The sequence below is a fragment of the Mauremys reevesii genome, linkage group 4, assembly GCF_016161935.1.
Source record: "Mauremys reevesii isolate NIE-2019 linkage group 4, ASM1616193v1, whole genome shotgun sequence".
Lineage (NCBI taxonomy): Eukaryota > Metazoa > Chordata > Testudines > Geoemydidae > Mauremys > Mauremys reevesii.
The window spans coordinates 121,821,404-121,845,711 of NC_052626.1; the positions used below are offsets into that span (position 1 = coordinate 121,821,404).

The 24,308-nt window shown below is 53.2% G+C and overlaps 1 protein-coding gene across 1 annotated transcript in view; it reads right to left on the reverse strand.

Annotated features, from left to right (window-relative positions):
• Positions 1 to 524: 524 nt before the first annotated feature.
• ELAPOR1 (endosome-lysosome associated apoptosis and autophagy regulator 1) overlaps positions 525 to 24,308 on the reverse strand; it is a 101,754-nt gene continuing 77,970 nt past the window's right edge. Inside the window, exons 16-22 of the mRNA XM_039538045.1 lie at positions 14,748 to 14,928; positions 11,169 to 11,265; positions 10,716 to 10,817; positions 8,777 to 8,903; positions 8,155 to 8,333; positions 7,216 to 7,381; positions 525 to 791 (exon numbers count right to left, since the gene is read on the reverse strand). Coding sequence (XP_039393979.1) covers positions 723 to 791; positions 7,216 to 7,381; positions 8,155 to 8,333; positions 8,777 to 8,903; positions 10,716 to 10,817; positions 11,169 to 11,265; positions 14,748 to 14,928 — 921 coding nt within the window. The 3' untranslated portion in view covers positions 525 to 722. The remainder of the gene's footprint in view (positions 792 to 7,215; positions 7,382 to 8,154; positions 8,334 to 8,776; positions 8,904 to 10,715; positions 10,818 to 11,168; positions 11,266 to 14,747; positions 14,929 to 24,308) is intronic.

Here is a 24,308-nt window from a genome sequence, read left to right on the forward strand (position 1 = left end):
GAAACCCTGTGTCTGAACACGGCCAAACTTCGGGGTGTTTGGACCCTGACTTCAGAGTGGGCCTTTCTCTATGGGAAGCCGTGATCAGAGGGCCCAGATTTGAAAAGGAAAAGAAAGGAACCTGCTTTCTTGTTCTTTCCAAGGCCCTTGCTTCCCTGCCAAAGGGACACATCAAATCAGCTCTCTCCAGGCACTGCCTATGCAGTGTAGAGAGAACTCCTGTCTCCAGCACGTTACTGTAGCTGCTGGCAGGGTCTTGTGAGAATCAGACCTCTGCATTAATCCACCGGCCTCTGCTGCAGTCCCAGGGCACGAGCAGGAGAGGCCCTAAGCAGGCTGTGGCTAACAGGCTGGCTCCCGGGCTTGGATGCAGAGGGGAAGCTGGTCGATTTCAGGGGGCTTAGAAAAGGGAAAGCACAAACCACTGTGACCGAGTTTGGACACAGTCATTTGGCGAGACATGGACCACGTTGAAAACCAGAGATGCGGATCAGCCTGCCTGGACACAGGAAACAGGCAAATGCGTCGTTTAAAAACACACCTGTATTTGGCGATTTCTTTTGGAGGGAATGTTAACTTCAGAGTTTGTTTGTTTAAAAAAGCAACAACAGCTCAAGTTAAAAGTGTATCTGATAAGGCCACAAGGAGTTGTCGGGGTGCAGGGTTCACCAGGGGGTGGCGGCGAGGTATCCTGCAGCAAAGGCAGTGGGGCTGAGGCTCCCTTAGAGGTCGATGTCTGTGCTACCCGACGAGGTCTTCAGCGGGACAGAATCGAACCCGTCCGACGTCCTCTGGGAACAGCAACAGAGAGTAGTTGTCAATAGGCTCCGGTCAGCGCATCTCACCCTGCGCCAAGGAGCGCCTCCCATTGACTTATATGCCCACAGTGCCTAGGAGCCTGCTGCCATAGGCGGCAGGTTTGTATAATTTTTGGTGGGGCCCAAAATGGTGGTGCCCCCCTGCTCCCGCCCTGTAAGCCGATACAAAATGAAGCTACAACGCGTCAGTGCCATAAGATTACAAGGGTCAATTAAAAGTGGAAAGTCAGAAGCAGCACTTGCCTACTTCAATATACAGTATTATATTTTGTTGCACCTGTTGTGATGAAGTGGGAATGTTCTTAATATTTTCTCTGAAGACTGTGTGGGTGCCTCAGTTTCCCCTGCAAGATGCCAACTGAAGGTGTTGGGGAGAAAGAGATCAGGTGGCCTCCCTGTCCGGGAAGAGACACAGAGGCCAGAGGAGGGAGTGTCAGTTTGGAGCTGGCTGGGGAAATGGGGAGAGACCCAGAACTTGGTTCTGGGCTCCCCACCCCACAAGATGGACCTGACAGAGGGGTTCTGTTTTCTGTACCAACAAGCTCTGTTTAAACTGTGTTCCCATCATCTAATAAACCTTCTGTTTTACTGTCTGGCTGAAAGTCACATCTGACTGCGGAGTTGGGGTACAGGGACCTCTGGTTGCCCCAGGACCAGCCTGGGCAGACTCGCTGTGGAAAGTGCATGATGTGGAAGGGCTGAATGCTCCGAGGTCAGACCCGGGAAGGTGTAAGCTTCTTGCCCTGGAGACAGTATGCTCCAAGAGAGGAGGCTCCCCCAGAGTCCTGACTGGCTTTGTATGGAGTTGTTCCAAAGCATCACAGCATCCCCTTCCACACCGTGCACTTCCCAGAAGTCCGCACAGGCACCAACACTCCCTCCTCCGGCCTTTGTCTCTTTTCCAGGCATTAGGAGGCCACCCGATCTCTCTGTTCTCCATCACCTTCAGTTGGCACCTTGCAGGGGAAACTGATTTGGGAGAAATGAAGTAAAAGCTGCCCAAACCGAGCTTGAGCACTCCTGAATTTTGAGGTGTTCAAATCTGGAAGGCAGGTGCTGGGGGTGGGAGAGGGCTGTAGGCTCCATGGGGGAGCATGGCAGCAACTGTCTGGAGCCACACGGAGCCAGACACGCTGGTCTGAGTGGCACAGTAAGCGGTTTGGGGGTTGGAGAAGAGGTAGGGGGTTCCAGGGGGCAGTCAAGGGACAAGGAGCAGGGGGGGTTGGATGGGGCAGAGGTTCGGAGGGGCAGTCAGGGGACAGGCAGCAATTGGATAGGCATGGGAGTCCAGGAGGTTTATCAGGGGACAGGTAGGAGGGTCCTGGGGGGAAGTTGGGTGGGGTCTCAGGAGGGGGCAGTTGGGGACAAGGAGAAGGGAGGCTTAGATAGGGGCTGAGGTCCCAAGGGGCAGTTAGGGGCAGGGGTTTTGGGAGGGGGCAATCAGCGGCCAGGGGCTGGGATTCAAAGGGCTCTGGGCTGCTGGCAGTCGCGGGGAGCCCAGAGCCCTTTAAATCCCAGAGATTTAAAAGGCTCTGGGCTCCCCGCAGTTGCAGGCAGCCCAGAGCCCTCTGATTCCCGGCCGCGGCTGGGATTTAAAGGGCTCTGGGCTCCCCGCAGTTGCAGGCAGCCCAGAGCCCTCTGATTCCCGGCCGCGGCTGGGATTTAAAAGGCTCTGGGCTCCCCGCCGCAGCGGGCAGCCCAGAGCCCTCTGATTCCTGGCCGCGGCTGGGATTTAAAAGGCTCTGGGCTCCCCGCCGCAGCGGGCAGCCCAGAGCCCTCTGATTCCCGGCCGCGGCTGGGATTTAAAGGGCTCTGGGCTCCCCGCAGTTGCAGGCAGCCCAGAGCCCTCTGACTCCCGGCTGCGGCTGGGATTTAAAAGGCTCTGGGCTCCCCGCCGCTGCGGGCAGCCCAGAGCCTTCTGATTCCCGGCCGCGGCTGGGATTTAAAAGGCTCTGGGCTCCCGGGAGCTGCCTGCCGGCAGCCCAGAGCAGGGGAGAAACTTAGCTCCAAATATTGCTGGAGCAGAGCCCCTGACTGTGAATATTCCTGGGGCTAAAGCCCCAGGAGCCCATATAAGTTGGCGCCCATGCCTGCTGCTGCAGCAGGACTCATGGCGCTAGGCACTGTACCAACACACAACACAAAGGTGATCCCAGTCCCAATAGCAATCTGGGAAGAGCAGGATGGTTGTGACCACCTGGCACGTGTTTGTGACCCCCAGGGTTGCGCCCCTAGGCTGAGGGCCCTGGTTTAGACAATTTCTCATCAGCTGGCAAAAGCCCAGTGAGCCGACGGTCGGAGAACAGGGACGGCCCTGTATGCAATGCTAGTGTGTCTTTGCCTTCAGCGGCCACCCCGTCTGCTAATGCACCCTTCAGTCCACTGCTCCAGCCCCACAGCTGCTTTCCCCACTGCTCTGTGTGCCCCCTCCCCCTCTCCTCAGCCTTGGGGGGGGGGGGCAGTGGTGAGCTGGGGCCGGTTCCCACCGGTTCGCAAGAACCAGTTGTTAAATTTAGAAGCCCTTTTAGAACCGGTTGTCCCGGTTCTAAAAAGGCTTTTAAATTTAACGAAATCTGTGCCAGCTCCCTGCCCTGCCCCTGGCCCCAGCTCCACCTCCTCACCTGACGCTCCCTCCAGCTGCTCCTCCCCCTCCCCTGCTTCCCGCGAATCAGCTGATTCATGGGAAGCAGATCTTCTTGTAGGTGAGCTGGGGCGGGGATGGGGCGCGAGGAGGGCTCCAGGTGCCGCACGGCCTGACTCTGGCCGCGAGGCGCAACTCCGGACCGGACCCCGGCCCAGGCCCTGACTCTGGCTCTGGGCCGGGCCCCAGGCCCGACTCCGGCCGCGCGGCTCCGGCTCGGGCCGGGTCCCAACTGCAGCCACGCGGCGCGGCTCTGGCCCAGGCCCCATCCCAGGCCCTGACTCCGGCCACGTGGTGTGGCTCCGGCCCCGGCCGAGCCCTGACTCCGGTCCCCAGCCCTGACTCCGGCCGCGTGGCACGGCTCCGGCCCGGCCCCGGCGGGGGTAAGAGGCTGGGGTTGCGGGGGCTGGATAAGGCAGGGACAGGGACAGGGAGCGGGGGTGGGTTGGATGGGGCCGCGGCTCTTGGGGGGCGGTCAGGGGATGGGGAAGGGGTGGTTGGGTAGACGCCGTGCGGGAGTTCTAGGGGTCTGTCGGGGTGTTGGTGGATGGGGTCGGGACAGTCAGGGGACAGGGAGCAGGGCAAGTTGGGCAGGGGGTGGAGTCCTGGGGGGCAGTTAGGGTTGGGGCTCTCGGGAAGGAGTGGTCAGGGGACAAGGAGCCGGGGGGGGGGGTTATGAGTTGCAGTTTTTGATGGGGGCAGTCGGGGGCAGGACATGGGTGGGAGGTGTACTTACCGGGCGGTTCCCTACTGGGTCTTCGGCGGCGGGTCCTTTACCCGCTGGAGCCGTGCCGCTGAAGACCTGGTAGGGAATCGGTTCCTAAGATTTTGGCAGCTCATCACTGGGCGGGGGCATGAGGAGACTGGGGGTTCCAACCCTGCCTTTGTGAGTGGAACTGCGCAGGTGGAAATAAGCGACACCTCCCACACCCCCGGGACTGTCACTGCATTGTGTGTAGACATGCTGACACCCCAGGGCCTGATCCCTGCAGCCTGGGCTATCCATGGAGACTCAGCTGGACCCAGCCAGGAGGGGCAGTGGGGAAGGAGAAACTGGTGGGAAGACAGCAGAGCTCCACGAACCAGCGCCGACTCCAGGCTGGGACTGTTCTGGGCTCATTTCCAGAGGTGCTGAGTGTCCACTGCTCCAGCCCAGGGAGCTGCAGGGCTCAGCGCCAGCCGTCAGATCCCCAATCCGCCAGCAGGGGGCTGCAAGCCAGGGGGCCTCCTAGCAAATGGGGGAGGCTGGTGGATTCAGGCCTTAGAAGCTTCCAGCCCCCACTCCAAAGATTCATTGATCTTCCCTGCTGCCAACTGTCCCTCCAGACCCAGCACACGCCGCACCCTTCCCTCAGCTCAACACGGGATGAGACGGGTGAGCTGAAGGGCCAAGGGAGAAGCATCCCACACCCACAGTGAGACTCCTCCGTGCCTGCCTCCATCCCTCCTGCATCTGGCCCCCTCTGGCCGAGGGTCCTGGAGGAGCCTCATCCCCCAGCTGGGGTGAGCCAGAGGGGCAGCACATGGCAGGTGGGAGGATGGCAGCAGATGCAGGGTGTGGAGCCTCTGAGCACTGCTGAATGGACATACAGACAGGACTGGAGGCGAGCCTCGCATTAGCAGCTTACTCCTAGAAATAAATCATCTTCATTAGCGCTTCTCTAGCGCCAGCCACCCAAGAGTCTCCAGGAACTAGATAAAATAAGACCCAGCCTGAGACCTGCCCTGGCACAGGGGTCGGTCTCATTAGCCCCATTTTGGGGATGGGGGATGGGGCAACTAAGGCCCAGAGATGGGCAGTGACAGTATGTCTGCTGCAGAGCTGGGAGTCGAGCGCTGGCAGGCCCATGCTCATTTGTTATCTGGGTTATGGGAGCCTCGTTGTGCCGGATGCTGCACACCGGGAGACAGGCCTTACCCCGGGAGGGCAAAGAGAGGGGAAGTGACGCCCGGTCACGGTGCTCGGTGCCGAGTCGGAGCGTTGCTCCGGTGCCGGGGTGAGGGACGATTCCATAAGAAGCGCTCTTAAATGAATATCGCGCTCCTTCTTAGTCCTTGGCTTGAAAGACTTGCAAATTTTGCACTTTTCACTAATGTGCCCTTTGCCCAAGAAACGTAGACAGCTGCTATGTGGCTCACTAACAGGCATGGGCCTCTTGCAGCGATTGCAGGGCTTAAAGCCTGGGGATTGGGGCATGCCCCGTCCCAAGGCAAAGTCCCATTTGGGACCTATAAAGTCTTTAACTATAGCTAAGAGATTTACTAACAGAAAACTATACTCACTATAAAACAAAGATTAACAAGTTTGTACGAACAAGAAAGCAACAGCACTAACTGAAGCAGCAACAGTTCCAGCACCGTCACTGGCGGCAAGAAGGAACTGAGGGTAGGGGGAGCCAGTGGCGCCCTATAGGCCACAGCATATGCACACCACTCCAGGGGGCGCCAGAGCCGGTCTCCTACAGACACTGCTGAGGGACACCACCTCCGGCACCGGTGCACGTGGCGAGTGCACACCTAGGTTGAATTGACACGAGCAAGCACTCCAAATAACAGCCTCAGGAACAATGCCAGGGTGGGAAAGTGGGTTCCAGTCCCAGCGATCACGGGCAGCACTCTGGGGGCAGGAGACTCCAGCGACGGATCTGGGACAGACCCAGGGCCCCGCACTGCTGCCTTGCGGTCAGAGCTAGGCCCAGGCCAGGGAAATGGAGTTTATTTGTATTTGAGCACATTACTGGGGTAAAGGCTGCAAAGTGGTTCATTGTAACCCTGCAGGTGAGAACACTGTAATCCTACATCAGCAGGGCAGGGGGTGCGGCCGTGGGGCTACGGGCATTAGCACAGGTGAGGGAGGGTGCCGGGGCTGTCAGTTTACACCACACAGCTGCTAAGTACTGAGACAGCCTCGGGTGCCGTGTGTCAGGGATCTGAAAGCGAGAAGATTCCTGGTGTAACTGCTTCCCCACTGGCTAGATGGAGGAGCTGCTCAGATGGGAAGACAGCTTCAGCTTCTATTTGCAAAGCCCCAGTGGTTAAGATGCATGAAGCAGGGAGACACAGGGGCTGGGACAGGAGGCCCTGCAGGGAAAATCCCAGGACCAACCAAGCTTGGGTAGAGCTTCCTAGAAAGCCAAACTTCAAGACTGGGGTAAGTCTGCACTAGGATGCCCAGACAGCAAGTGTGAAAAATCGGGACGGGGGTAATAGGCGCCTATATAAGACAAAGCCCCAAATATCGGGACTGTCCCTATAAAATTGATACATCTGGTCACCCTAGTCTGCACTAGGCCCTGTTCAGAGCAGACCAAGAACTCCCTGATCACACCTGGGGATTCCCATCCCTCCTGTCTTTCACTAGAGCACTTTCACCAGCCCTTTGCTCACTGCAGCTCTGGGGACGGGCATGCAAGGAGTGTGTGTATGATCAGCAAGTGCTGTGGGGAGTGAGGGGCTCTTAGAAACAGTAGCGGTTCTGCCAAATCCCCACTGGCAAACTGGGTTGGGAAAGTGGGGCCCAGAGGTGTTGGTGGCTTGCAAATGGTCTGCGTCTAAACTGGGAAAGGAACCCAGGAGTCTGGACTCTGAGGCCTGTGCCATAACCACAAGACCAGCGTCCCCTCTGCCACTCCAGGAGTACCCTAGCAGCGTTTCTACCCATCCTGTCAAAGCAAGAGGGTTCAAAGGCTCGTCTGTGATCTGCAGAGCTGGTGACGGCTGCTGCCCCCAGCAACGGCACAGGAGACAGGCACCCACCTTGTAAGTGAAGGACTTTATCTTGCCAAAGAGAGACTTCTTGCTGGTGAATATCAGATCATCTTCCACATCTTCCCCCTCCATAATGGCACAGCTGTCGGCGGCTGGCAGCTCACTGTCCTTGGCAGTCGAGTTCATCACCAGCTTGGAGTATTTATACTCCAACCTTCAGGGGAAGGAAGAGCAGAGTGGATGGCCTGGGCCCTTTCTGTGGGCACCCCAGAGCTATACACAAAGGGATCTGTGTACTGTAAGGCCCTGGTATTCAGGGGGTGCAGGGTGGTAAAACCATCAAAAGATCTGGGGTGCAGTAAAAACGGGGATGCAGACACTGATCTCCCTGGGACAGGCGGGCTGTCCCTCTCTGCTGTGGCAGCGCTGCCTGGCAGCTCTGGGAGCAGTGGCTCCTGGGAGCCCTTGTCTGCAGCTCCCTGGGGGCATCCCGCTGAGGTGGAGTTTGTGCGAGTGGCTGGGACGTACTGTATTTTCCAGGGTGCAGAGGCCAGGCAGCCACTTGAGCTGGTAGGTTGGGGCATCAGGAGGCAGCTGAGCCTGGGGTCCAGCAGCAGGGAGCGAGCTGTGAGCGAGTGATTGTGTGGGCTCAATGGGGGGACGTGTCCAGCGAGACTGCCCCTGGCCGGGTTTGCACCCAGCCCGCAGCAAGTGGGTCTGTCCCTGGCAGGGCACCGTGGAACCTCCCTGGAAACTGCAGTGAACAGGCAGTTCTAGTGCTAGGCAGTACAGGGCACCGTTTTCCTCTCCCAGCCACATGCTGAGCAGCCCCTGTCCCAGCAGCTCGTCCAAGCTGGGAGTCGATTGGATGGGACACCCCCAGAGGAGGTGGTGCTGGCAAGCAGGGGACACTCCTCCCTGGGGGTCAGGACTAACCCCAGGGGAAGAGCCAGGTGGCAGTCCTCTAACAGGGTGGCAGCTACTCACTTTTGGTTTTTCTTCCAGAAGTAGCAGGTCATGACAGTCAGCAGGACGGCTGCACAGGTCCCGGCCGAGATCCCCACCTTGAGCCAGAAATCCATGGTTTTGCAGATGCTGACTTTCTGCTCTGGGAGGGGGACGCCGCCTGAGCACAGCTTCGGCTCCCGCCACACGTATGTGGTTCTCTGCAGGGGGCAAACAGACAAGCCCTCCCTTCAGTCCCACACGTCCCAGGAGTGTGGGGGTGCAGCCAGGCCCCCGGAGCAGCACTGTGCCAAAGGGAGTCCGCTCCTTCTGGGGCAGCCCTGGCAGGAACACATCCAGTAGCTCTGGACTTGCTCTCCGCTCCCTTCAGGCCCTGCCGGACCATTCTCCACCACCTCAACAGCTCCTGATTCCCCCTGACCTCCACTCGGAGGCAAGGACTGGGAACGGGCACTGATTCCCAGGGACTTGTGGGAATTTCCCATGGAATTGTGGGAGTCTGGCCTCTGCTACAAGCCCTCTAGGCTCCCTGAAGACCTGCTGGGCTCTCCCAGAATGCTTTAGGGCACTAGGGACTAAGAACGCTGCGGCAGCATCACTGCAATGCTGCATGGAGACGTAGCTCCATTGCGTGAGAGCTCACCTGGATCCCGCCAAGGCAGGCGCTGACGATAGCATGGTAATCGTAGGCAGAACAGAGGGGGCAGGCTGTGGAGGTCTCCCACAGGAAGTGGAACGTGCACCCGTCACATGTCCCATCAGGGCATTTACTGTCAGGAGAGATGAGGAGGATCCTGAGCTGCCAGCCCCAGTCGCTGCCTGCAGCACCGCGTGACCAGGCAGGACTGCAGGTGAGCTGCGGCGTGACTCCAGGCACAGCACGCTTAGTGTCCAAGCCCTGGGGCCTGGCTGGCAGCTAAGCTGGGCTCTCTCTGGCTTGGGCACCATCCCCAGCAATACAGACCCTGCCGGCTGCTTTCCACCACCAGTCACACCCTGGCGACACACCAGGCTAGCTGAGGCCATAATGCAGCTCTGCACTGGATCGTCACTCACAGCTCTATTGCTCAAATGTGACACAGGAACAACCCCGGCTGGCTCACCCATGGCCGGGCCCAGGGGGCTAACGGGAGTGAAGAGCAAAGAGAACTGGCTGTAGTCCCTCCCTTGGTCAGCAGCTCGGACGCACTCACACAGGGACACATGCACAGAGGAAGGTGGCAGAGCCGTCAGGGAAGCGCCATGCTGCGACAGGCCAGGCCATGTTCTGCAAACCCGACTTTAGTTTGGTTACAGAAACAGCCTCCCAAATCCTTGCGCACATCCAAATAGCCCGGGAACCAGGGCCCACATCTCCAAACGTGGCCACTGAGTTGGGCTGGCTGTTTCTCAGTGCACAGGCACGGAGGTGCCAGGTGCTCACAGCTTCAGTGGATGGCAATGGGAAATGTGCCCAGGGCTTCTGCGAAACAGGCCTGAGCGTCTCAATTTGGCCACCCAAACTCAGCAGCCATTTGTGAAAATTCAGCTGTTTCTACACACGGCAAGATCCCAGAGTGGCAGGCTTGGAGAGGAACTGTGAGCTCTGTGCCCAGCAAGCACCAGATACTACCCATATCCAGGAGCTGGGCTAGAAACGCTGACCTGTTTGTGAAAAGCAGGCCTGGATGGTGCCAGAGGAGAAGGGAACCTGATGGAGGCTGGGGAAGGGACACAGGTCAGGCCTGGGGGAGTGAACAGGACCCGGCACTGCCCCAGCACAGTCCGGGAGAGCTTGGCTGAGGAGCAGGGCCAGTTTGGACCCAGGGCAGCCAGCTGGCCTCAGTCTAGCACACAGATTTGAAAGCAGCCTTCAGGTTGAGCCAGCTGCTGCCCAGGGGCCTGGGGAAAGAATCTGGCTGTCCTGTGCAGGGTGGGAAGAACCCCTTCCACACCGCCTGCGGCCGCACTCCCAGCCTGCTCTTCCCTCCCTTGTCGGGGGTTCTCCACAAGCAACACCCTGCAGCGGAGGCAGCTGGAATCTGGACTGGGGAATGCTTCTGTGAGGTGGGCTGAAGCTCATTCTCAGCAGGAGAAGAGAGGGGAGGCCCAGAGACGGCAGGTCCCAGCATGCAACGCTCCACCTTGAGCCATGTGGCTGGGCCAGCTGGTTTTCTCAGACATTTTGCACCACTACCAAGACAGGTCCCTCCCCTCTGGGGGCAGCATTAGTGCAGGGAGGGCTCCAAGGGCCAGCTCAGCTGGCTCACAGTGGGTCTGTATGCCGCAGTGGCACCTTGTCTACACTAGGGCTCCTGCTGTTGCTGCCACATGTGGGGCTGCACGACTGGGAGCAGTGCTGCTGGGGGCTTTCAGAAGGCTGAGGGCAGCTGGCTCCACGGCGTGCCTAATGGACACAGCTCTCCACCAGCTGGCAAGCTGCCACTGCAACCTGTCGCTGGGTAAACTATGGACACCAAACAGATCAACACCCTGTGATACAAACAGCTCAGGGCCTGGCAGCCTGTTCTGCCTTGTACTGAGCCAGGAGCCTGCCCAGAGAGCGGCGGGGGCCCACAGTGCACGGCAGCCCTGGTGCTTACCTTGGCACAGATAGGGCTCCGGAGCCTGTCTTCAGGGGGTCACATCGCAGGCGGATGGCTGTGGCCCGCCCAGAGCTGCAGGTCTGCGTCACGTCATTGGACCTGCAGGTTAGGCAAAGGCACCGCATTTAGCAAGGCCTCTGGTCTAGTGTGAATGCTCAGCACGGCCCAGCACTTCACAAGGCAGGTCACACAGTGGGGGTGGGGAGAAGATCCTTGTGCCCTCTCCTCCCCCAGCCCAAGGGGACAGTGGATATGACTGTGGTTCCTTGCTCCCTGGGATGGGGAAGGGAGGTCCTGGACTACTCTCTAAGGGCCTGGCAAAGGCTTCGTGTGGAGCTGGCCGCAGCTCTCTGCAGCTAGGAGTGGCGCTCGGCAATGCTGAGCTATGCAGGCGGTGATGACGAGCAGGGACCCAGGCGCCCGCCCCCCTGAACTTGAGGCCCCCCTTACCTGTAGAAGAAGATCACGTCGGTCAGCCCCATGTTCTCAGGGGTGAAGTGCTCAGGCAGGGAGGTGATGTTGTCTAGGGTTGTTTCTGTCGTCACCCCTGAAATGACACCCAAGCTGATGAGAATCCTAGCATAGAGCAGCTCTGCTCTCAGCGCTCGCCTTCGGCCACTGGGAAGCAGGGTGGGCTCCCAGCAAGTGCCGAGAGACATGCACAGCAGGCTGGTCCCCTGCGCACTCACCGTAGATCAGCGAGCCACGTCGGGCTCCTTATGGCCGGCATGTGAGCATCAGGAACACACAATCTGCAGGTGATGCTCAGTAAAACCGCAGCGATGCCCATTGGGCTGCAGCGTGGTCACAGCAGCGGGGGAGGCAGCAGCAGCCACCACTTGCTGCTGACTGTGCAGGAGCCTGCCCTGCTGAGCCCTGCGCACAGTCTGGTGCTGGTGGTGGGGGCTGAGTGCCCAGGCACAGCAAGGAGGACTCCACTGCCCCTCTCCCCCCATGGGGTGTGCAGAGACATGCCAGCAGCCAGCCGCTTCTGGGAGCAGCATGGGGCCATGGCATGCAGGCAGCTTGCCTGAGCCCTGCTGCGCCGCCAGCTGGGAGCCACCTGTAGTGAGCACCTCCTGGTCAGAGCCTGCACCGCACCCCCCTGCCCCAGGTCAGAACTGCCTCCTGCACCCAAACTCCCTCCCAGACCCTGCACCCCAATCCCCTGCCCCAGCACAGAGCCCGCTCCTACACCAAACTTCCTCCTAGAGCCCCCCCCTACACCCCAACATTTTGCATGTGATGCGGCTCTCGGAATATTTTGGTTACAGACAAAAACAAAAAATGGCACTTCTTTGAAAGGTTGCTGACCCCTGCTCTAGAGTCTCTTAAGGTGTGGAGGAATTTCTCAGTTTTCTTGGCAAACTTGGTTTGATCCCTGGAATGGAAGGCCCTCAAATGTAGTTTGGACTTCCCTCAGAAAACCCGACAGTTGAAGCCAGGAAGCCCTCCTCATGACCACTGCCATGGAGATGGAACAAGCAGCTGTGTCAGTGGCATCCAAAGAAGCCTATAGGGACATCTTTGCAAGCAGCTGGCCCGTAGCAATGATTGCCTGAAACTGCTCCCTCTCATCCATTAGAAGATGCTCAGTAACGGCATATTAGTGTGGCTATACTTTGCCATGAGGGCTTGGTAATTGGCAATCCTACATGGAGCACGACTTACAGCCAGATAAATCAAGATGCTTAAAATCTTTGCCGTGTGGCGTGGACTTGGGGTGGTGGTGCTGGCTGCCACGTTTGTTCACAGCATCGAGCTCACGGACGTTTGCGGGGGATGTGAAAATAAGAAGTCTGAGTCCTTGGAGGGAACACTGTGTTTTGTGTCTGCTCTCTTATGGTGGCCAGGCCAGGCCATGTTATTTCTGCTGGGTCCATCACGGCCTTGTGGATGGGTAATGCGACACGGCCAGGGGAGGTGGTGTGCAGGCTGTCAAGTAGTTTATGCTGAGACTCCTTAAGCAGGCATCCGCCACCCTTTTAATAAGGTCCTGAAATGGGTTAAAATCAGCAGCCCAGGATGTGGTGGCGGTTTGATAGGGGAAGATGGAGAAATGTTGGTCGTGAGGAGTAATCTCTTTGTCCACTCTCGCTTCCTGGTCCTCAAAGGTCTCATCCTATGGATCAGGAGCCCTAGAGAGACGCTGGTGGGGAGTCTCTTCTCTTCTCCTGGCGAGAAGCACTAGGAGCCCTCGAAAACTGCTGACAATAAGCTGCCCAAGGGTCCAAGTAGGGCCACTGAGGTGGTGCAAAAGGCATGTTCATACCATCTGGGTGGGGCTTGTCTCTCATGAGGGTAAGCGGGGTCTGTAGAGATCTCAGGAAGGTGGGCTCATTGGTAGCCCAAAGGAGAGCCTTGGACAGAATGAGGGAGACTGATGAAATATCCCCATCATCATCTTCCTCTTCATCGCTGGGCAGAGGTGGACCAGTCCTGGAAGTAAAGGGAGACTCTGTCGGTTTCGTGTGCATCTCCAAGGAATGGGAAGTGATCAGTACCAGGAACGTGTTTGGGCCAAGCAGGGGAGATTCAGGCGTTTCTGAAACCACCAAGTCCCTAGGAAAAGGAAACTCCTGCGGTACCAGGATGGGCACTGCTGATGAAATGAGATTGCAGTGGCGGCTGTGCCACAAGGTGCTGATGGTACCAGAAGTCTCATGTGCCTTGATGAATGGACAGTAGGTGTAGGTCTGGTCTTTTATGGAGCCGAAGTACTAGGTACCGAGGCCCTAGGGGACTCTGCCAGTACTGGTGCAGAAGAGCTGGTTTTCTCTGTACCACTCCGTTCACCTGACAGTACCAATCTTCCAGAGCCGGAGCTCTTAAAATCCTTAGGCTTGCTGGCTGAGACAGTACTTGAGGAGCCTGCAACCTCATGGGTACTGAGTCACAGACCCGTGAGTGCCAAGGTGGTCAACCTGGCCGGCGACCATCTCTTTGCAGCAAATTATCTACCATGGGGACTTGAAACTGCTTCCTAGAGATTTTTTGAGAGGATTTCAACTATTTCCCCTTCGAAGCTCTTGGGGTGTGTTTTCCCAAGGAAGTTGACGTGGTTGGCCTGGTAGAGGACTGTTGTACAAGGGGAGTCCCTGGGCCGGGGGCAGAGGCTGGTTGGAGCAAACGCTCCATCGTAAGGAGACACAGTTTTAGTTCTTGGTTCTTTCTGGCCCTCAACTTTAACTTGAGGCAGAAATTACACTTCTGAGGAACACGTGACTCTCCAAGACAGCATATGCAGCGGGAATGTCTGTGACTGGCCGAGATTGCCTTTCAGGCAGGGAGGCTATGTTTAAACCTGGGGGAACTGGGCATACCCTTCCCGGGTTTCACTTCCCCTGAGGGGAAAAAGTAAGGGAAAAAAATAGATGGATGGGCAACAGCCGCTATCCCAGTAAGATTTTTTTTTTCTCGGGTTAACCAAAGAAAGAGAGGAAAGGGATATTACTGCCACTAACTAAGGGAAACTCAAGGAACTAACACCAGCTACCATGAGCAAGAGAAAGAAATACAGTTATGGTAATCTTAGCTCAGACGTGGCTGAGAGGGAACTGAGGTGGTTTGCCCACACAGCGCAAGTTCCTGGTGCGGGGTGCGAGGCAGGGAGGGCGATGCTCAGGCCGAATGGACACTGCTTGCCTAAAATCTCCGATCCAAGGCGCGTGGGGCGCAAAGGCACCTAGAGTTAAAAGAACCTAGAGGGGGCACCCACGGGACACTACTTGAAGCAGCAGCAGCCTGTCCTTGGCCTTACACCGAGAATGTGCCTCTCAGTGGAGCAGGGCAGGAGTCCAGTTTCTAGACTCTGGGCCTAGCACAGGGGCTGCAGGCCCAATCCTCCTTGCCCTGCCCTGAGTGGAGTCACTGACCCCAGTGCAAACTGCTGCCCAGCCTCAGTTCTCCACCCATGGCAGCAGGTGCAGGTCACCCCACTGTGCCCAGGAGCACTCCGGTGTGGGACAGGGCTGGATCAGGCCCTGGAAGGCCAGTCCCTATCCCTGGACCAGGGGAAGCAGCACCTACCTATGACGCGGTCAGCCAGGCTCACGGGCTGGGAGGACACTATGGTTTTGTAGCCCATCACATCAGAGGGGACGATGATGGACTGGCAGACGTAGGAGGTGACCGATTTCGAGAACTCTGCCTCCCCATCAGGGACCCGCATGTCAGTGACATTGTCCATACAGGTGGCCATCTTCCTTCCCTAGGGTTAAGGAGCAAAGCAGTCAGCCCCTGTCTGGCGCCAGCACTCTGCTTTCTCGGGGAGGGGGCCGAGCCACGCGTGGTATGGGAATTTGAGGTGAATGTTTCCATATGGCTCTGACAACACTTCTCGGCCCAGACCTGTGAGACCCCATTACTGTCCTGGGCCTCTCCACAGCTGCAACAGCCTGTGTTGGCACTTGGGTCTATGGAGATTTCTAGGTAAAATCCACCTGCTAAGGCACTGCCTGGCCAGCAAACTCATAAGAACGGCCCTACAGTCAGCTCAAAGGTCCATCTAGCCCAGTATCCTGTCTACCCTCAGTGGCCAGTGCCAGGTGCCCCAGAGGGAATGAACAGAACAGGTAATCATCCAGTGATCCATCCCCTGTCCCCCATTCCCAGCTTATGGCAAACAGAGGCTAGGGACACCATCCTTTCCCATCCTGGCTAATAGCCATTCATGGACCTATCCTTCATGAACTTATCTAGTTCTTTTTTGAACCTTGTTAAAGTCTTGGCCTTCACAACATCCTCTGGCAAGGAGTTCCACATGTTGACTGAGTTGTGTGAAGAAATACTTCCTTTTGTTTGTTTTAAACCTGCTGCCTATTAATTTCATTTGCTGATCCCTAGTTCTTGTGTTACGAGGAGGAGTAAATAACACTTCCTCATTTACTTTCTTCACACCAGTCATGATTTTATAGACCTCTACTATATCCCTCCTTAGTCGTCTCTTATCCAAGCTGAAAAGTCCCAGTCTTATTAATCTCTCCTCATACAGAAACTGTTCCATACTCCTAATAATTTTTGTTGCCCTTTTCTGAACCTTTTCCAACTCTAATATATCTTTTTTGAGATGGGGTGACCACATCTGCACACAGTATTCAAGATGTGGGTGTACCATAGATTTATATAGAGGCAATATGATATTTTCTGTCCTATTATCTACCCCTTCCTTAATTATTCCCAGCATTCTGTTCGCTTATTTGACTGCTGCTGTACACTGAGTGGATGTTTGCAGAGAACTATCCACAATGACTCCAAGATCTCTCTCTTGAGTGATAACAGCTAATTTAGACCCCATCATTTTATATGTGTAAGCAGAATCAGGATGAGCTCTACCCTGACATCTGGTGGTGAATTATGGCAAGTGTGGAAAAGAATTGTAGGGGCTGATTGTGTTTGCATAGGCACACCCACCCTGCCTAGCATAGCCCATGGCAGCCTAAAATGGTTACTTTGACAGCTGTGGGATCCCCAATTTCTTTTTTATTGGGGCAGGAGGAATAAAGTGTTGTTACCCTGATTATGTGAATGAGGAACTATTAAACTGTTTTATGACAGAGGGTCTCACCATCAACTAAGTAGCCCTAGCTAGACAAGGGACATGGGTTCCAAAACCTAGTGAATTGAGAGAGGTTAGGGACAGGTATCTGTACCTGGTGGTGTAGGCCCCTTGTGTGAGCTAGAAGCACCAATTGCACCGCCTCCTCTCTCCACTGATTTTTGATTCCCTTAAGAATCTAGTTACAGATTACTGAGTTTAACTCACTTTGGGCTAATGGTGCACCAGCACTGGGACTCCCCTATTATGAGCTGAAATCACTAAAAAGGTAAAATTACTGAGCTGAGATCACTGAGTACTTGTTAACTAGTGGGGGAGCCTGAAGCTATATTGCAGAGCTGAGCAGCTGGTGGAGCGGAGCAGTTTGTGGGGACAGTTGGAGTGCCCATGGAGCAAGCAGAGCCGAGCAGTTTGCAGGGATGGCCAGAGGGGATCACAGGACAGCTGGCAGAGCAGAGCAGTTTGTGGGACGGTTGGAGCGGCCCACGGAGCGAGCTGAGCCAAGCAGTTTGTGGGGACGGCTGGAGCGGATCACGGGACGGCTGGTGGAGCAGAGCAGCTGGCAAAGCGGAGCAGAGCTGAGCAGTTTGTGGGGACGGCTGGAGGAGCAAAGTGGAGTGGCTGGTAGAGCAGAGCAGTTCGTGGTGAAGGTGGAAGCAGAACCCCACGGAGAGGCAGGGCCCGGACCACGTAAGGTGCACCTTTCTACCCAGGCTGTGGGGGTGGGGGAAACCCTGCAGATAGACTCTTGAACTCTGGGGCTGCACTGACCCGGGACAGAGACTTTTGGGTTGTGGGACTTTTGGGACTGTGGGTGATTTTGGGGTTGCTGGACTCAAGAGCCCAGGGGAAAGGACATGGGCCAATTTCCTGGGGTGGGTCTTTGCTCATGGTTTGGTCTATGAACTCTAGTTGAGGAGTTTTCCCAATTTAATGCTATGTTGTTTATCTCATGTTATTAAACATTTTCTGCTATACCGAGACTCTGTGCTTGCGAGAGGGGAAGTATTGCCTCTTCGAGGTGCCCAGGGGTGTGTGTAAGATTTTCCCAGGTCCCTGGGTGGGGGCTCGAGCTGGTTTTGCATTACGTTGTAGGGAAGGGACCCCTATGTATTGAACCCGGCCCTTGCTGCTATCAATTCGGCCTGGCAGAAGGGTTACATATTGTGCCAGAGCTCTGACCTTGCTCCTGTGGGTCCTGCACTTCTAGGCGGTTTATGCTTAGCCTCAGTGGCTCACTGTGACCCTCCACGTAGCCCTTCTCTCTCTAGGGCCAGGGTTACAGTCTACTGAGCCCTTTTCATCATAGGCTGCAAGGAGGTTGGTGAGAGAACTCCCACAGTCTCTGTTCAGCCTCCTGTCCGGACAGGGACCTGACTTCCCCTTCCAGGAGCTGTTCCTGTAGTGGTGGGTTGGGTGGAACCTGGGCCCACCCTCTACTCCGGGTTCCAGCCCAGGGACCCTAATGGTAGCAGTTGTTGGCAGCCAACCTTTCACTGCCAGAGTTGCTACATTTCCCTGGGCCACTTCCCCACAGCTCTCCTGCTTCTCCCTTCTTCACTCTTACCTTAGAGCTCCTTTAACGATGTTTTAGGGTGTCTTCAGTGACCAGCCCTTCAGCCACACTTCCTCTCCTCTGGCTCCCCTGCCTGACTGGAGTGAGCCCTTTTTATAGTAACAGCAGGGCCTTAATTAGAGTCAGGTGGTCACATTAACTGAATGGCCTCACCTGACTCTTTACAGGTTAATTAGAGTCAGGTGTTCTCATTAGCCTGGAGCAGCCCCTGCTCTGGTCAGTCAGGGAACAGAAAACTGTTAATCCAATGGCCTTCTACTATTCTGCTGTACCCAACTGGCCTGGGTCTATCACAATATGTATAGTTGGGATTATGCTTTCCAATGTACATTACTTGAAATTTAATGTTGATAAATGCAATCTGCCATTTTGTTGCCCAGTCACCCAGTTTTGAGAGATCCTTTTGTAGGTCTTAGCAGTCTGCCTGGCTCTTAACTATCTTTAGTAGAATCATAGAATATCAGGGCTGGAAGGGACCTCAGGAGGTCACGAAGTCCAACCCCCTGTTCAAAACAGGGCCAATCCCCAACTAAATCATCCCAGCCAGGACTTTGTCAAGCCTGACCGTAAAAACCTCTAAGGAAGGAGATTCCACCACCTTCCTAGGTAACCCATTCCAGTGCTTCACCACCCTCCTAGTGAAAAAGTTTTTCCTAATATCCAACCTAAACCTCCCCCACTGCAACTTGAGACCATTACTCCTTGTTCAGTCATCTGCTACCACTAAGAACAGTCTGGATCCATCCTCTTTGGAACCCCCCCTTCAGGTAGTTAAAAGTAGCTATCAAATCCCCTCCCCTCCCCATTCTTTTCTTCTGCAGACTAAACAATCCCAGTTCCTTCAGCCTCTCCTCATAAGTCATGTGCTCCAGATCCCTAATAATTTTTGTTGCCCTCCTCTGGACTCTCTCCAATTATTCCACATCCTTCTTGTAGTGTGGGGCCCAAAACTGGATGCAGTACTCCAGATGAGGCCTCACCAATGCCGAATAGAGGGGAATGATCACGTCCCTTGATCTATTGGCAATGTCCCTACTTATACAGCCCAAAATGCCGTTAGCCTTCTTGGCAAGAAGGGCACACTGTTGACTCATATCCAGCTTCTCGTCCACTGTAACCCCTAGGTCCTTTTCTGCAGAACTGCTGCCTAGCCATTCAGTCCCTAGTCTATAGCAGTGCAAGGGATTCTTCCTTCCTAAGTGCAAAACTCTGCACTGCTCCTTGTTGAACCTCATCCGATTTCTTTTGGCCCAATCTTCTAATTTGTCTAGGTCCCTCTGTATCCTATCCCTACCCTCCAGCATATCTACCACTCCTCCCAGTTTAGTGTCATCTGCAAACTTGCTGAGGGTGTATTCCACGCCATCCTCCAGATCATTAATGAAGATATTGAACAAAACCGGCCCCAGGACCGACCCTTGGGGCACTCCGCTTGATACCGGCTGCCAACTAGACATGGAGCCATTGATCACTACCTGTTGAGCCTGATGATCTAGCCAGCTTTCTATCCACCTTATAGTCCATTCATCCAGTCCATACTTCTTTAACTTGCCGGCAAGAATACTGTGGGAGACCGTATCAAAAGCTTTGCTAAAGTCAAGGAATAACACATCCACTAGTAATTTTGTATCATCTGAAAATTTTGCCACCTCAGTGTTTATCCCTTTTTCCAGATCATTTATGAATAGGACTGGGCCCAGAACAGACCCCTGGGGGACACCACTATTTACCTCTCCATTCTGAAAACTGACCATTTATTCCTACCCTTTGTTTCCTATCTTTAACCAGTTACCAATCCATGATAGGACCATCCCGCTAATCCCATGGCAGCTTACTTTGTGTAAGAGCCTTTGGTGAGGGACCTTGTCAAAGGCTTTCTGAAAATCTAAGTACACTATATCCACTGTTTCCCCTTGGTCCACATGCTTGTTAACCCCCTCAAAGAATTCTAGTAGATTGGTGAGGTATGATTTCCCTTTACAAGAACCATGTTGACTCTTCCTCAACAAATTATGTGCATCTATGTGTCTGATAATATTGTTCTTTATTATAGTTTCAACCAGTTTTCCTGGTACTGAAGTCAGGTTTACCAGCCTATAATTCCCAGGATCATCTCTGGAGCCTTTTTTAAAACTGGCATCACATTAGCTATCCTCCAGTCATCTGGTACAGAAGCTGATTTAAATGATAGGTTACAAACCACAGTTAGTCTGCAATTTCACATTTGAGTTCCTTCAGAACTCTTGGGTGAATACCATCTGATCCTGGTAATTTATTGCTGTTTAATTTATCAATTTGTTCCAAAACCTCCTCTAATGATACTTCAGTCTGGGATAGTTCCTCAGATCTGTCACCAAAAAGAATGGCTCAGCTTTGGGAATCAGCCTCATATCCTCAGCCATGAAGACTGATGCAAAGAATTCATTTTGTTTCTCCACAATGGCCTTATTGTACTTTTTTTTTTTTTTTTTTTAAGTACATCAGAAGCAGGAAGCCTGCTAAACAACCATAAATGAATGAGAGTTCTTTTAGCAACTCGATTGTCCAGTGGCCACACTGATTGTTTAGCAGGCTTCCTGCTTCTGATGTACTTAACAAGGAATAGCAAATTTTTTTTTTTTTGAGTCTTTGGCTAACTGTTCCTCAAATTCTTTTTTGGCCTTCTTAATTGTATTTTTACACTTCATTTGCCAGTGTTTATGCTCCTTTCTATTCTCCTCACTAGGATTAATTTCCACTTTTTAAAGGATGCTTTTTGCATCTCACTGCTTCTTTTACTTTGTTGTGTATCCAGAGTGGCTCTTTTATGGTTCTCTTACTATGTTTTTTAATTTGGGGTATACATTTAAATTGAGCCTCTATTATGGTGTCTGTAAAAAGTTTCCATGCAGTTTGCAGGGATTTCACTTTTGGAACTATACCTTTTAATTTCTGTTTAACTAACTTCCTCATTTTTGTGTAGTCCCCCTTTCTGAAATTAAATGCTACAGTGTTCGGCTGCTGTGGTGTTTTTCCTGCCAAAATGGATATTAAATTTAATTATATTATAGTCATTATTACCAAGTGGTCCAGCTATATTCACCTCTTGGACCAGATCCTGTGCTTCACTTAGGACTAAATCAAGAATTACCTCTCCTCTGGTGCGTTCCAGGACCAGCTGCTCCAAGGAGCAGTCATTTAAGGTGTCAAGAAACTTTATCTCTACATCCCATCCCGAGGTGATATGTACCAAGTCAATATGGGGATAATTGAAACCCCCATTATTATCAAGTTTTTTATTTTAATTTTTATTTATTATTTTAATCTCCCTGAACATTTCACAGTCACTATTACCATCCTGGTCAGGCGATCAGTAGTATATCCCTACTGCTATATTCTTATTATTTGAGCATGGAATTACTATTCATAGAGATTCTATGGTACAGTTTGATTTATTTAAGATTTTTGCTTCATTTGATTCTATGCTTTCTTTCACATATAGTGCCACTCCCTCACCAGCATGACCTGTCCTGTCCTTCCGATATATTTTGTACCCTGGTATTACTGTGTCCTATTGATTATCCTCATTCCATCAAGTTTCTGTGATGCCTATTATATCAATATCCTCATTTAATATGAGGCACTTGAGTTCACCCATTTTATTATTTAGACTTCTAGCATTGGCACTTTAAATGCTTGTCTCCTTTTAGCTGTCTGCCATTTCACGATGCAATTGAATGGGACTCTTCTTTATTTGACTGTTTCTGATCAGACCCTGCCTGTATTTTATCATTTTCCATCCTCTTGTCCTCACTAGGACATAGAGATTCTCTATTAATAGATCCTCCCCTAAGGGATGTCCGAACCATGTGTTCCTCCACACCCGTCGACTTTCCCCCAGCCCTTAGTTTAAAAACTGCTCTATGACCTTTTTAATATTAAGTGCCAGCAATCTGGTTCCATTTTGGTTTAGGTGGAGCCCATCCTTCCTGTATAGGCTCCCCCTTTCCCAAAAGTTTCCCCAGTTCCTAATAAATCTAACCCACTCCTTCCTAAACCATTGTTTCATCCATGCATTGAGATCCTGCAGTTCTGCCTGTCTACCTGGCCCTGCGCGTGGAACTGGGAGCATCTCAGAGAATGCTACCATGGAGGTCCTGAACTTCAATCTCTTACCTAGCAGCCTAAATTTGGCCTCTAGGACATAAGAAAGGCCGTACCCGGGTCAGACCAAAGGTCCATCTAGCCCAGTATCTGTCTACCGACAGTGGCCAATGCCAGGTGCCCCTGAGGGAGTGAACCTAACAGGCAATGATCAAGTGATCTCTCTCCTGCCATCCATCTCCATCCTCTGACGAACAGAGGCTAGGGACACCATTCTTACCCATCCTGGCTAATAGCCATTTATGGACTTAGCCACCATGAATTTATCCAGTCCCCTTTTAAACATTGTTATAGTCCTAGCCTTCACAACCTCCTCAGGTAAGGAGTTCCACAAGTTGACTGTGTGCTGCGTGAAGAAGAACTTCCTTTTATTTGTTTTAAACCTGCTGCCTATTAATTTCATTTGGTGACCCCTAGTTCTTGTATTATGGGACTAAGTAAATAACTTTTCCTTATCCACTTTCTCAACATCACTCATGATTTTATATACCTCTATCATGTCCCCCCTTAGTCTCCTCTTTTCCAAACTGAAGAGTCCTAGCCTCTTTAATCTTTCCTCATATGGGACCCTCTCTAAACCCCTAATCATTTTAGTTGCTCTTTTCTGAACCTTTTCTAGTGCTAGAATATCTTTTTTGAGGTGAGGAGACCACATCTGTACACAGTATTCGAGATGTGGGCGTACCATGGATTTATATAAGGGCAATAATATATTCTCAGTCTTATTCTCTATCCCCTTTTTAATTATTCCTAACATCCTGTTTGCTTTTTTGACCGCCTCTGCACACTGCGTGGACATCTTCAGAGAACTATCCACGATAACTCCAAGATCTTTTTCCTGACTCGTTGTAGCTAAATTAGCCCCCATCATGTTGTATGTATAGTTGGGGTTATTTTTTCCAATGTGCATTACTTTACATTTATCCACATTAAATTTCATTTGCCATTTTGTTGCCCAATCACTTAGTTTTATGAGATCTTTTTGAAGTTCTTCACAATCTGCTTTGGTCTTAACTATCTTGAGTAGTTTAGTGTCATCTGCAAACTTTGCCACCTCACTGTTTACCCCTTTCTCCAGATCATTTATGAATAAATTGAATAGGATTGGTCCTAGGACCTCTCTCCTACCCTTCCCTATGGCATTGGTACCTACATGTACCATGACCACCGGCTGCTCCCCAGCACTACATATAAGTCTATTTAGATTTCTCGAGAGATCCACAACCTTCGCACCAGGCAGGCAAGTCACCATGTGGTTCTCCTGGTCATCGCAAACCCAGCTATCTATGTTTCTAATGATTGAATCGCCCATTACTAATACCTGTCTCTTTTTAATAGCTGGAGCTCCCTCCCCCGGAGGAGTATCCTCAGTGTGACAGGATACCCCAAAATCATCTGGAAGGAGGGTCCCACTTATGGGATCGTTTCCCTCTGCTCCAGTTGGATGTTCTCCTTTCCTGAGACCTTCATCCTCCTCAACAGCGCAGAGGCTGTCAGACTGTTCTACAGTGTCCCAGAAAGTCTCAACTATGTACCTCTCTGTCTCCCTCAGCTCCTCCAGTTCAGCCACTCTGGTCTCCAAAGCTCGTACACAGTCTCTGAGGGCCAGGAGCTCCTTGCACCGAATGCACACATACGCCACCTGCCCATAGGGCAAGTAATCAGACATGCTGCATTGGGTGCAATAAACTGGGTAGCCCCCACTCTGTTGCTGGACTTCTGCCCGCATTGTCTTCTCACTCCTGCAGCTGGGTCCTTTGTTGTTGTTTTGTTTATATGGGGGGGGGGAGGGTGTTTTTGGCTTTTAAGTTTAAAGAATGTTGAGTTCTAGCTCCTGCTCACACTCCCCCCTGGAGAACTCCCCTGTTGGCCGCTCCTGGTCACTAGCTCCTTTGGTCTCTTAGGCGAGGGCTTTTTAAAGCCCTGGTCTCCCTGAGTAGCCCCACCCCCCTGGTCAAAGTGCTAAAAGGCTTAGGGATCACAGCCTGTTAAGAAGCTCTCAGCTTTGCCTAGGCTCAGCACACACACAGTCAGCACAAGGTCCCCCAAACAAACAGAGCACATGGTACATTTCAGTCACCCCCACCCCCAGTCCCGATTTTTCACATTTGCTGTCTGGTCACCCTATCCAGCCTCATCCCCCTTGTGTGCTCAGCTGCACTGAACTGACCCAATTCTAAATGAAAGATGTATGTGTCCATGGCGCCACCTAGCGCCCCTGGGAGAGAGCCCACCCGTCCTGTCTCCAGGTGCCTAGCATGGTGCCTCACTTTGTATGGGCTGAATTTCACCCCAAGTCATTTACATCTCCAAA